This window comes from Macrotis lagotis, chromosome 7 (assembly GCF_037893015.1).
Source record: "Macrotis lagotis isolate mMagLag1 chromosome 7, bilby.v1.9.chrom.fasta, whole genome shotgun sequence".
Lineage (NCBI taxonomy): Eukaryota > Metazoa > Chordata > Mammalia > Peramelemorphia > Peramelidae > Macrotis > Macrotis lagotis.
The window spans coordinates 61,464,819-61,478,426 of NC_133664.1; the positions used below are offsets into that span (position 1 = coordinate 61,464,819).

Here is a 13,608-nt window from a genome sequence, read left to right on the forward strand (position 1 = left end):
GTGGTTCTGTTCACAGAGACTGACTTTAGAACTAGGATGTCTGGTAAGGAAACTTCCTGTACCAACACAGGTTTGCACTTTTCCACAACTTAACAGTCCTAAAGTTGCCTGGATTGGAAAGCACATAACACTCCCTAGTGCAGCCTGACACTGATTAAAAAATAATTGGGAAATATTTTACTAAATAAATACAGTAAATGTCAGATAATACTGTATTTGAAAACACAGTCCATCTCCAGTCCACTGGGATCTTTACATACAGATTAGTGAGCCCCTTTCTATTCAGATTTGACAAACTAGGCTTAGTGAACTGGAAAGTAACCCATGTTTTGTCCACAGTTACGGGGTTATATTGTTGTCTCTGGTACTTGAAGAGTATGGTGCCCAATATCCTGGGATCAAGATAAAGTGAATCCATCTGTGGCTGATCAGACTAATACAAGCTTAAAAGACTCTACCACAGCTTATGCACAAATAGTCCATATAAACATTTGGAGTAGAGATTTCTCTAAATTTGTATATCTCACGTTTGCCCAAGGTAATCAACAGGTATTAGAAGGGGAAATTCCTGGTTCCAAAGTCAGTCCCCAAAACCATTCTTCTTCTTGAGACTTGATTTTATTGAACCTAAGCACAAAGACCACACTGGAAAGAACTGTAGTTTACATGCCAATATCTACTGTAGAAGATGAAGAGAAATTCTGCAAAGAACCTAGCAATGTATTCTAAAGAAAGTGAAAATATATGATGCTACTTTGTAACTTCAATGCTAAGGTGGCTGGAGGGAAAAGATTCAAGATCAAATAAATCTACCAGCATTTCTATTATAACTTTTCTTTCATCAGTGGCAATAGAAGCAACATTTGAATCCTCATAAACTAGTTCTTGATATGCGTTGTGAAAAGAAGTTGAATTGAAGCTTAGGGAGAGCAAACAGGGGAGAACAGTACATGCTGAGGCAAAATCTGCTGGATCAACAAAATCTGCTGGATCAACAAAATCTTGACAGTCCTGAGAGATAACTTTGTATCAGGGTTTCTTATGTCCTGATCTCCTTTGGTAATCTTAGGACTTCAGGACTCCCTTTCAGAATAATATATTTAAAAGAATAATAAAATAAATAGGATCAGAAATCAATTACACTGAAATCTATTTATCAAAATATTAAAAAAAAAACCAGGGACAGCTAGGTGTTGCAGTGAAAAGAGCAATGGTTTTAGAGGCAGGAGGACCTGAGTTCAAATCTGACCTTAGATACTTATTTAACTGTTTGACTTTGGACAAAAAAAAAACAAAACAAAGAACCAAAGAAAAATAAAAAACATTTAAACAATAATTTCAGAAACAAAACAAAACTCAGATTCCAAGACAAAATTTCTTTGCTTTTCATGAAACAAAGAAAAAAATAAAACATTTGAAATAGGGGGAAAATATTCAAATAATAAAAAAATGGGTGCTATTAATGCACAAGAAAAGTGATTGAGAACATAAAAAAAATCTATACATGTCTACTTCCCATCTTTATAAGAATAAGCCATGTGAGTATCAAGAGTATTATTGAGGAAAATACAAGAAGGAAACAAGAAAGCTTTGGCAAACAATTTTTTAACGGCAGATTATATTTTTACAGTAACATCACTGCTATCCCACACCATACACCACGATAAGGTCAAAAGCAAGAAATGATTTGGACATAAAGAGTGATATCACAAGTAAATTACAAGAGCATGGAAAAAAGTACCAGTCAAATCTATGGACAAGGGTAAAGTTTATGATCTAACAAAAGCCTGAGGAGATTAAGGAAAGTACAATAGATAATTATGATTATATAAAACTTTAAAGCTTTTGCACAAACAAAACTAATATAGCCAAAATTAGAAGGAAAACAAGAAACTGGGGAAAGTTATAACTATATATATATATACATAAAACAATAAAGGTCTTATTCTCAAATATACAGAGAACTGAGTCAAATGTATATAAAGAAATACTATTTCCAAGTTGATAAATGGTAAGAGGATATGAACAGACAGTTTTTAGAAGAAATCGCTAGCAAATCATATGGAAAAATGATCAGAATCACTGGTGATAGGAGAAATGTTAATTAAAACAACTCTGAGATACTACCTTATACCTATCAGATTGGCTAACATGACAGAAAAGGAAAATGACAAATGCTGGAAGGGATGTGGGAAAACTGGGATATTGGTGTATTGTTTGTAGAATTGTGAACTAGTTCAACCATTTTGTAGAACAATTTCAATCTATGCCAAATGGGCTATAAAACTTTTCATATCCTTCATACCCTTTGACTTAGCAATACCATTACTACATCTATATTCCAAAGATATAAAAGAAAAGGGGAAAGAATATGTGTGTGTGTGTGTGTGTGTGTGTGTGTGTGTGTATAGTGATTCTGTTTGTAGAGGAAAAGCATTGGAAATGGAGGGGATGTCCATCAGTTGGGGAATGGCTGAACAATTGGTATATGATTGTGATGGAATACCATTGTGTTAGTAGAATTTATGAGTAGGATGGTTTCAGAAAAACCTGGGAAGATTTATATGAATTCATGCAAAGTGAAATGAACAGAACCAGGAGAAGAGTATATGCAATAATAGCAAAACTGGGAAGATGATCGGCTATGAAAGACTTCTGAACAAGACAATGAATAAAGGTAATTCCAAGAGACTCAAGATGGAAAATGATATTCACTTCCTGAGGGACAACTGATGAACTCTGAATGTACATTGATTAATACTTTTAAAAAACTTTATTCTTATTTTTTCATTATGGATATTTTATATGACTTCACATGTATAATTGAAATAAAAGTGCTTGCCTTCTCAAGGGGGGAGGGGCAGGAGAGAGGGAGATAATTTGGAACTCAAAAGTTTAAAAATTATTGTTAAAAATGTAATGGGGGGGGCGGCTAGGTGGCGCAGTGGATAAAGCACCAGCCCTGGAGTCAGGTACCTGGGTTCAAATCCGGTCTCAGTCACTTAATAATTACCTAGCTGTGTGGCCTTGGGCAAGCCACTTAACCCCATTGCCTTGCATAACCTAAAAAGAATGTAATTAATACATATTTAATGAAATAAAAAAAATGTAAAAAGAAATTTAATATCTAAAAGTTTTTTTTAATAAACTAAGATAAATGCTGAGAGTGGCAGGATCTTGCTGTATATATTACATTTTGAATTTTTTTCTAAAGGACTGTATATTCTAGGCAAGTTTTATCATTTCTTATTTTATTTTATTTCACTTTTTCTTTTTTGAGACTCATCCAGGCAGGAAGTACAATAGTCACTCACAGCAGTAATCCTACTATTGATCAGTCTGGAATTCTGACCTACTGTTTCCAACCTGGGAAATTTAACATCTCTTTAGATAGCTTGGTAGCAATTCAGTCCCAGAGACTCACAATATTACTGCTGTACTATAGGCACCTAACTGATTGGCTTAAGGCTGTTGAAACAAGAACACCCAAGCAATCTCAGCCTCCCAGGGAGCAGGAGTTACAGGTGTTCAGCACCACATTTAACCAAAAGCCAGTTGTAAAGGTTCTCCTTCAGCAAGAAATCTGTGATGCAGATATTAAGATCAACTAAAAATATTCCCAGACTCCTGTTTGGGGTGGACATTGTATTGATTACATCAAAACCCAGGATGGTCATGTCTTAAGAGAGAGGGATTTTTCAAATGAAATCCTTAATGAAATCTATGACAATTCAAAAGAGATTATTCTTTTTTTTAAGATTGTATTTATTTTGTTTTACAATTCTCCCCCCCCCCATTCTTGCTTCCCTGCTCCCACCCCCCACAGAAGGCATTCTGTTAGTCTTTACATTTGTTTCATGTTATACATTGATCTCAGTTGAATGTGATAACAGAGAAATCATATCCTTAAGGAAGAAAAATAAAGTATGAGATAGTAAAATTACATAATAAGATCTTTTTTTTCTAATTTGAAGGTAATAGTCAGAGAGAGAGAGAGAGAGAGAGAGAGAGAGAGAGAGAGAGAGAGAGAGAGAGAGAGAGAGATGAGAGACTTCAGAAGCTATGCTTTTAGACTCCTCTTGGATTCCTACTTATATCCTGTCCCGGTTCAACTCAAATGTTATTTACTCCCATTGAAGTTCCTCTTCTTTAACTCCTCTTAGTTCTGTTGGGCCTTCCATCCTCTGGAGTCCTCAGATATCTCTTCTATAAAATGATTGAATGATAGCTCTAAAAGTTGCCTTTTACCTTAGAAAGACTTCTTTCACCTTGACTGAAGATAGAAGGAGGCTACCATTTGTCCCGGGTTGACCCTGAGAGACTCTTGAAAACCCCTAAAACAGTATTTTCCACAAAGGCTAATAAACAGAACCAAACTGAATTGTATTTGGGAAATTATAAAATATTTTTTAATAAACTTGGGTAGTGAACCTATTATGTAAACTCATTTTTTTCAAAACAAACATTCTCCTAGTAACGACATAAGTCTGTGAACTCTGAAATTTCATGATCAATGAGCAAAGTTGTGTGTGAGTCAAAGGGCAATGAAGAGATGACTGGCGAGTACAAGCTGACTAATCAGCTACCAGGAATGACTTGCCCCCACAAGGACTGATATATAGGATATCACTGAGGAAACATGACTGGGAAAGGACAAAGATTAGTCATAGGTAATGCTAGATTGATAAATATGTAATGTAAGAGATTTAGAAAAAGGCTTTCAGCTCTTTGGATTATCTGTGAAGGATCTCTGAAAGAGGCAATAGTCTCAAAAGAAGGTACAAATGACTTGCAGTCTCTACAGGTGGAGAGAGTCTCCACAATGGATTACTGGGGTGTCTGTGGGAGGTAATATGGCAGAATAACACAAACCTGACCTAGACAAATTACTTAATATCTCAGCATCTAGGCAATTCTCTAAGATTTTAAATTACAGAATGGTGATGGAGTTGCATTGGTAGAAGGAGTTCTTTATAACAAGGCCTAGAGGATTTCTCCCCTAAATTTTTGTTCATAAGTATGTATCCCTCCAGAAGAATATATAATTTCTTGAAGATAGAAACTCTTTTTGCTTTTGTCTTGCTTTGGAGCACATGCCAAAGAGTAGACTCTTATAAAATGTCTATTGTGTTGTATCATGTTATAGTTTTATTAAAGACATTATCTTCAAATAGTGTATTCATTTGAAATCTTTTAAAATGAAATTTCTCTTAATTAAATCTATCTTCTAAATTCAAAGAATAACCAAAATATTACTTCCTAGATAAATAACTTAGTATGAGAAAAGATGTTATGTAAAAGCCTTGACAATTTGAAAACTCTGAAAGGGTACATTTAAGATTTAAAATTCATAAGTTTTTATAAGATTTATGTTTTAAAAAATAGTTTATAACAAAGTCAACTCTTGATTACACACACTGTGAACTTGCTCTCAAAAACATACTTTCAAGTTTTTATTGACACTGCCTTTAGTATCCCTTAATGAAATTTGTGTTTACATGACACCAAAACATCTAGGGGATTCATTCAATTAAGTAGAAAAAAAATCAATCATTTCAGAGGAAAAAGTCACCAAAAAGGCTGTGGGCAAAACTGAATGACTGACCCAAATTTTCCCTTTTCAACTACTGTTTTGACATTGTATAGACAAAGCCTTAGTCTCTCTAGAATTTACAGGAGTTTTAAGAGAAAGCCTTTAAAACCAAACATTTAGTTATTTCCTTCTAATCTAGAAATGGTAAGAATGAGAGAAAGATACAATATTATGAAAATCACAAGGAGAAAAGATTTTGAACTCCAAATGTCAAAAAGACATTGACATTTGAGCCTCAAGCCATGTTTTATTTGAAGGATGTTAAATGTTTTATTTGAAAAAGATTGATACTTTTTAAATCATAGTCTGGTAAGTGAAATTTTATCTTCTATCCCTCCTTCAATATTTTTATGCAATCTACCATATTTCATTTCCATCCAGAAGGGTAAGTTCCTGAGTTCATTCCTAGGTCTTTTCACTGAGGGATGGGAAGAGGATACTGGAAATTCAAAGGGATAGGAGCAGAATGTGGTGCCTAAGTTTACTTTCCCCACCCCAAAAGCATCTTCAGGGGAAAACAATTTATACTTCATGTGGATTAGGGATAGGGGAAGACTGGGAGGATAGAGGAGATAAGATCTGAGGAATAAGCAGAAGAAAATGTAAATGCCAACACATATTCTGGCAACAGCAATTAACCTTTGGGAACATTTTCTGAGCTTGAAACTGGAATGATATAAGCTCAGGGTTATCATTTCACCCTGAGGACAAGAAATGGGAAATGTATGACACATGGGGAGACAGAGAATTGACATAAGCTTCCTTAATGATTCAGAAGCCCTCTGGTTAGTGAGTAGTAGTGATTGTAAAGATGTTGAAGTTTTATAGACATTTAAAAAGTATAACAGATAGTTCTGTTGAACAGATATACTGATAACAGAAATATAAAACACTATTTTTTATGGTATAAGTAATCCCACATAATAGATGCCAGTAATAAGGACAAGTTAACATTAATTTTAAGAAACCTATTCACTTTCTGATGAAAGGAGATTCGTATGTCACATCTATCCTTACACAATCATTTTCTGGCTATTATATAGTTGTCTTCAGCTTTAATAATAGTTAGCCATCATTTATAACTACCCTCAGATTTCCAGGAGAGAAAGGGAAAAAAATTACCTGGTGGTATTTCTTGAGAATGTTATGCATTTCAGCCACATCTTCACTTGTGATCGTTTTGATGATGTATCTTTTGTCATAGGAAGTATGAAATCGAGCTCCGCTGCGTGCTTGGGAATCGTTCGGAAGTGGGGCACTTCTTGTCAAGGAATTCTGTTCACAGTGGCAAAGAAAAAAAACTGGGTCAGATTCTTTAGCTCTATTGAAATTTCCAGTTGTATTCAAAATAATTTATGATTGATGCTTTCATCTTTCAATATTGCTTTTCTACATAATGAGCACCAAGCAATGGCTTAGTGTTTACACTTGATAGCATGATTCTTTGGTCTAGACAGCAGATGGAGATCTCCAAAGATACCGTTTTTTTTTAAAGACCAATGGCTTGGCTCTGTTACAAACTTGTAAGAAGTCATTTGTCTGCTCTGATCTCTGTTTCTCTACTTATAAGATGGTAGTTATTACTACTAAGTGTGATATTTTTTCGGGGGGGCTGACTACATAAAACTGTAGTATATTTTGAAAAATGGATAACTTTGACAATTTTCAAATAATGATGATGTTGTTTTGATCTGGCTACAAAATACACATAATCACAAGGTCATAGGAAAAACTGGAAAGAACCCTAAAATTTATCAAGTCTAGCACCTTTCATAGCTCCTTAGGGATATACAATTTTACAGCACTACTCCAGAGCCTAAGACAGAGAAGTCCAGAAACATCATCGGAAATAGAATTACTATTGAAATTCAGGAGTTCTGATTACAAATCTACAAAATTACAAATCTAGCTCTGATTACAAATTATTTTTAAATGCTTTAGCATTTTTCTTTTCTTTATTCCTTGTCTATTTTTTTCTGTGAAAAATTCTGTCAAAAGGAAAATTCATTATTAATACACATCCTAACTTACTGATAGTGGACAGAGCACCAGCTCTGGAGTCAGGAGGAGCTGAGTTTCAAATTTTGACCCCAGACACTTGATACTTTCTAGCTGTGTGACCTTGGGCAAGTTGCTTAACCCCATTGCCACCCCCACAAAAAGATATAGATGCAAGTGATGTTGCCAGTATCCAGCAGAGCCTCTGACATATAGTAGGTGCTTAATAAATGCTTACAAAATGATTGGAAGCATGTTGGGCACCATGCTTTAGTGATCACAGATTTAAAGATCATCAAGTCTAATCTGTTTGATTAATAGAAGAAGAACCTGAAGCTCTCAGATGATAGAGGTCTTAAAAAAATTTCATACATTTGGACTGGAAGAGGTCTTAAGGTCATCATTTTATAGATGAGGATACCAAGGCAAAGAGGGGTTAAATTAACTGTCCAGAGTCAACAGCCAATAAATGTTTGAGATGGGATCTAAACCCAGGTCTTCCTGGTCCTAAGTCTGACATATTTACTATGCAACTCTCCACAAGGTCCCAAGGCAATAATCAGTTGATCAACATTTATTTAGTACCTACCAGTGATAGTGCTGAGAGAGAAAATTAAATAATTCTTAGTCTCAACATGTGTATCACACTCCAAGGACCAGAGCCAGGATTTCAATGACATAGGGAATGAGAGAAAAACAATGTAGCACAAACAATGCATCACCTAGGAGTTAGAAGTCCTAGATTTAACTTCTGATTCTTTGAATTGGTTTTGTAATTTTGAGCAAATCAAAAATGAGCATCATAATTGTACTAGCTTTCTCATAGGATGCCTTTGTAAGCTTTAAAGTCTTGTAAAAGGTAAACTGCTGTACACAGGAATTTTTATTATTAATAAGAGAAAGGAGAAAGAATGAATGAGATAAGAAGCCAAGTGGCAGATACAAGGGAGAGGGTGGAACATGGGAGGCTTAAGAAAACTTGAGAATTGGGAATTTGTCACAGGTCAGAAAGGACCTCAAAGACTTCACAAAAGGCAAGAACAGGCAGCATCTAGAAGAAACTGCAGGACACATGAACCTGAATTGCCTGTCATCTGTTTTAGTAATAAGGCAAGTTAATTCTATCACAAGTTAAGTTAACTGAATGTCACAAAGTTGGATTGATAATATAGTCTATATAGTTAGTATTTTGAAGTTTCCTCACATTGCCACAGAGTTTAACTGTGCACTGACCTGCCTATTGATGTTGAATCACAAAGGTCAAAATGGCAAATTCTTAGTACCTAGCTCAAGAGAAGTAAAAATGATGGAGGAAATAAGGACAAAAACCAAAGGATGAGAGAGACCTTAGCCTTTTTGACTCCCCTACTGGCTGCACTGAGAACCATCTCAGAACATACTGAATAGCGAGTTTCCCTTAGCCTCATTTTATGCAAAACCCAGCTCATAATCCTTCTTAACTCTATAAGGAGAGAATTTAAAAGTTTCTAGATCTAGAGCTGGGAGAAATTATTAAATTCAATCTCATTTTATAGATGAGAGGGTCTTTATCACTTTTGATTCCCTGAGTGTCTGCACTGAGATTTATTTAAAACATACTGGAATCCCAGGGTCTCCTTTAGTCCCATTTTGTGGCAAAGCCTAACTCACAATCCTTATTTCTATGAAGACAGACTTCAAAGGATCATAGACCTTGAGTTTGAAGAGACCTCAGTCATTAAGTTCAACCTTATTTTACAGATGAAGAATCTAAGACCCCCAAAAGATAAAATGATTCACCCTCCTATACAGATTACACAGGGAGTGTCTGATAAGGTTTTGAATTCAGGTCCTCCGACTCAAGAACCAGTGTTCCCTCCACTTTCCCATCTTCCTACCTCCCACTTCCAGTACAGGTCTTCCTATCTCACCTCTGAGCAGCCTGAGATTTCCCTGAAACCACTCCATGCCATTCTTATTCTTGGCACCATAGTCTCAGCATTTGCAGTTAAGTTTATATATGAAGCTACGTTAAGTTGGTATCCTAGGGCAGAGACATCAAATACTACTCCAATGAGTCTGAATCATGTTGAATGTAACTGGAAAATATTTAACAAAATAAATGAAAATACAATAGATACATTGTATAGATATTATATATCTATATGATAATGTTAATATATGATTTTATAAGTCAAAAGCCCACGCTTTAATGATTCCCTTTCTCTTTGAGTTTGAAACCTCCTATTGTAGATTAAATAAATGATTAATTTTTTCCCTTTCTGTTACATGTTAATCTCTGCTCAAAATTATTCTCTTTGCTTTCTAGATATCACCAACAGAATACATGCCAGTCATGTATAATAAAACTGCAATGGCTTAGCTCTGAGAGTCTTGGCACTTAGTAAATGCTCATATTTTCTCTCAGACAAATATTGCAGTAGTAATGACATTCTAATTCAATTGTGTGATAGACTCCTGATTTCAACAGACACACCTGTTAAATTCCGAGAAATAATATTGCCTGTTACTTTTCTTTATCATATTATAAAATTTAAGAAAGAGGAAAAAAATCAATGTAATTACCACTAACTTTAAAATTATTTTCAAGGCAGATGAAATTCATCAACTCGACTGGGTAGCCTGTAGTTCAGTATGAAAAAAAGGTGATATTAATGAAGGATTAATTTTCAATTATGCTGGTTATCTCAGTAAATCTCCTTTATGCTGCTTCCTGTGCACACAAAATGAAAGAAGACAAAGTATAAATTTTTATTCATTTACTGGGATTTAAAAACCAGCAAAATTATTGGGCTTTGTTAAAGGAACCAGGAAAATACTTTGTCTTATCTTTGCAAATATTAATCTGCTAAAGAAATCTAAGAATTGCAAAACGAAAACTAAAACCTTGAATGAGCAAAGTATAAAAAACCTTGCAAACAAGACTATCTAAAATACTAAGTTATTGAAAAAAATATAAAATAACTATAACTGAATTTCAACTCTATTGATATTGAAGATTGCCTTTTTAACACAAAGGTACTGAGTTATTATTTCTCAGCTATAATACAGCATATAATAAAAAATTCATTATGCAATACATAATTTATACCACATATACTGAAAGTTATAACATAATGTTTTTCAATATTATGGATCTGTGACAGAAATGAAACAAAAACGGTGGACTACTGTAAAACATTTGCTGCCGTGGCATTGATCATATTAAACTATTTCCCCATTTGAAAATTTTTTTGGATCCAACTGGAAATCTATTCCCTTTCTGAATTGTTATGAGGCAATGAAGGAAAACAAAGCTGTGCCCTGAAGATTCTGAAATGTCTGCTTTTGCTATAGACTCTTCCTTAGAGAAGGAATAATGACTGGCATCATCCAAAAATTAACATTCCCTATTCCTGGCTAGTTGGGGAACAGACAGTCTACTCAATGCATACTGAACTTGATATGCACATGCTGGCTGACAGCTCATTTAGGCAGTACTATGGATGGAAACGAGAGGGTGTGGCTCAATATTACTGTGTTCAAATGTAAGCTCCTTTCCTGGGTAGTTCACAGGAAACCAATTATACACTATCCTTAAAACCTTGGTATAACACATTCCATCCATTTTTAAAAAAAATACTACATGTTTTAAATTGACATCCTAGAACAATATTTCAAGCATCAGTAGTACCATGGTGGACGTTGTTGGAGTAGTCTATATCAAATAATAAGAGTTTCAGGTTATCTTTTCCAAGGAGTTCTAAAGGAATAACTAAAACTATTTGCAAGGCAAAGGGGTTTTTAAAAATTACAAATATCATCTTAAAAGGAAGAAATTATTTGTACAACATTGTTCATCAAAAAGTATCTGTATGGCAATGTGTTCATGAAATAAAATTATAAAATGGTCTGCAATGGGAAAAAATAATCCATCTATGCTTCAGAACTGATTCAGAAAAATCTGCTAACAAAATTGTTGAATGCAGAAAATTTCTGGATATCTATGAGTTTATTTTATAAGATGTCTTGGTCATAGTTCCTTGAAGAATCATAAAAAATTATTTTCCAGTGGCAATGGTTAAAGGTGTTTTATTATTTCTTTTATTGAATGCAATTGAGTGAAATTCTACTTGCAAAAAGTTGTTGTTGAAAGCATTTCTGCAGATATTAAAGCAAAATAAAGTTACTTTATGACTGGTGAGTAGGGAATTAGAACACAGAATATTCTCTGTATTAAAACAAAAAAAAATTCCCATTGGACATTGGTACTTGACAGAAGAACTGAAGAAACTTTAAATGTACAATCAGACACCAGTCAATGTTGCTCTCTCTCTCTGGGGAGAGGTTTCATCAACAGCATGCCCAGCAATCCAATCACTTGTGACTAATTCACCTATAATTGGCAGGTAAATTCAACTGGGCAGAGACAAGCAGTTAGAATTAGATGGCATTTCTGATGCTGATTATTAAAGACTAGGCAATTGTTAAAAATATTCATCACTAGGATCGTTTCTGAAGTTTGTGATTACTTACGTATCCTATGATAACTGTCTACTACTGCTGATATTTTATGAATATCTTAATAAAAAATAATTGACAAGCTGTGTGACATTGGACTAGTTATTTAATTGCATTGCCTCACCAAAAAAACCCCCAACCCAAATAATAATTCAACAAACTCAATTCTTTTCTTAAATCAAAGAGAAAGAATACTATCATACCAATAGACCCATTATGGTGGTAGAAGTATAATAAATTGCGAGGCACATGTCAAATTTGTTGACTATTGACTTCATGTGCAAATATCAAATTGATATGTATACATTAGTATTACTTTGACCACAAATATTCTACTTATTCCTCAGTACTACAGGGAAAAAAAAGATGCATTTGGGAAGAATCGATGGAATTACAAATATTTGTGCATGAGTTGGAAAAAAATGACAGAAAAGTCAGATAACACTTTTGAAGAACTATGAGTTTCCTGAGGTATGTTGAGTATGATAAGGTAAGGTCTGGGGGGGGAGGGGTCAAGGGAAGAGAGGAAGGAATATCAGAAGATTACACAGTACGTAGTGATTGGGAAATTCCCTGTGAGTTTTCCTTATGCCTGCATATGAGAACTACTTTTATGTCAATAAAGAGAAAAACATGTGACACCTCAAATTTGGAGTGCAAAGCATATTTTCTCAAAGGTGATTTGCAGATATGACAGTATTAGAAAGTGTTTCCTCATTCAGATTAATTATAAATTCAAAAAACTGTCCTTTCAAGATTTTCAGACAGGGAGCTGTGCCTGTGAATATGTTTGCATGGATGCTGAACAATCCTTGCTGACCAAGGAGAACAGTATTTAAAATGACCTTAGCACTCAGTTCCTTTCTCAAAAATGCAATCTCAGATTATACATAAAACACTGACCTCTGCATTAAGCCATCAAACACATCAGCCGCTACGTGAGAAGCACTATTTTCTTTTTTCACAATTTTCTTATGACCAGAGTGTCACTGAATGGGAAATGAGGAATGGCAATCTCATTCTGCTTGCCTATTAGCAAATACCCACTGAAGGAAAAGATGCCAGATGCAATCCATTAACAGTGTAGTGTTCAATATTACATGGCCTCTTTTTTGAATGACTCAAAGCTTTAGTAGACTGGTTGTGGGCATCTTTCAATCATGGCAGTCTCCAGGTGCTGGCCATCATTTTGAAACCATTTCTTAACCATTGTAGAGATGTGCAGAGCTTTAAAGTCCTTGTTATTAGGAATAATACAAGAGAATGTCTTTTGTGGACACAAGTGCTACAGAGATAAAAGAACTCCCTTAAGCAGATATGCATGTTCTGTTTGAGTTCTGGCTACTTCTTGTCTTTGCTTTTGTTCAGTCATTTCAATTGTGTCCAACTCTTCAAGACCCTATTTGGAGTTTTCTTGACAGAGATACTAGAGTGGTTTGCCATTTTCTTCTCCATCTCATTTTATAGATGAAGAAACTGAGGCAAACAAGGATAAGTGATTTGCCCAGGGTCACCCA

The 13,608-nt window shown here is 34.7% G+C and overlaps 1 protein-coding gene across 7 annotated transcripts in view; it reads right to left on the reverse strand.

Moving 5' to 3' along the window:
- Positions 1 to 13,608, reverse strand: part of PIP4K2A (phosphatidylinositol-5-phosphate 4-kinase type 2 alpha) — a 326,382-nt gene that overhangs the window by 51,122 nt on the left and 261,652 nt on the right. For 5 of the 7 annotated variants that reach the window (XM_074192981.1, XM_074192978.1, XM_074192979.1 and 2 more), the window contains one exon: positions 6,716 to 6,868. In XM_074192981.1, the coding sequence (XP_074049082.1) occupies positions 6,716 to 6,868 (153 nt within the window). Of the gene's footprint in view, positions 1 to 6,715; positions 6,869 to 9,501; positions 10,079 to 10,163; positions 10,214 to 13,608 lie in introns of those variants that run through there. The other 2 variants (XM_074192985.1, XM_074192984.1) reach the window with 2 other exon arrangements.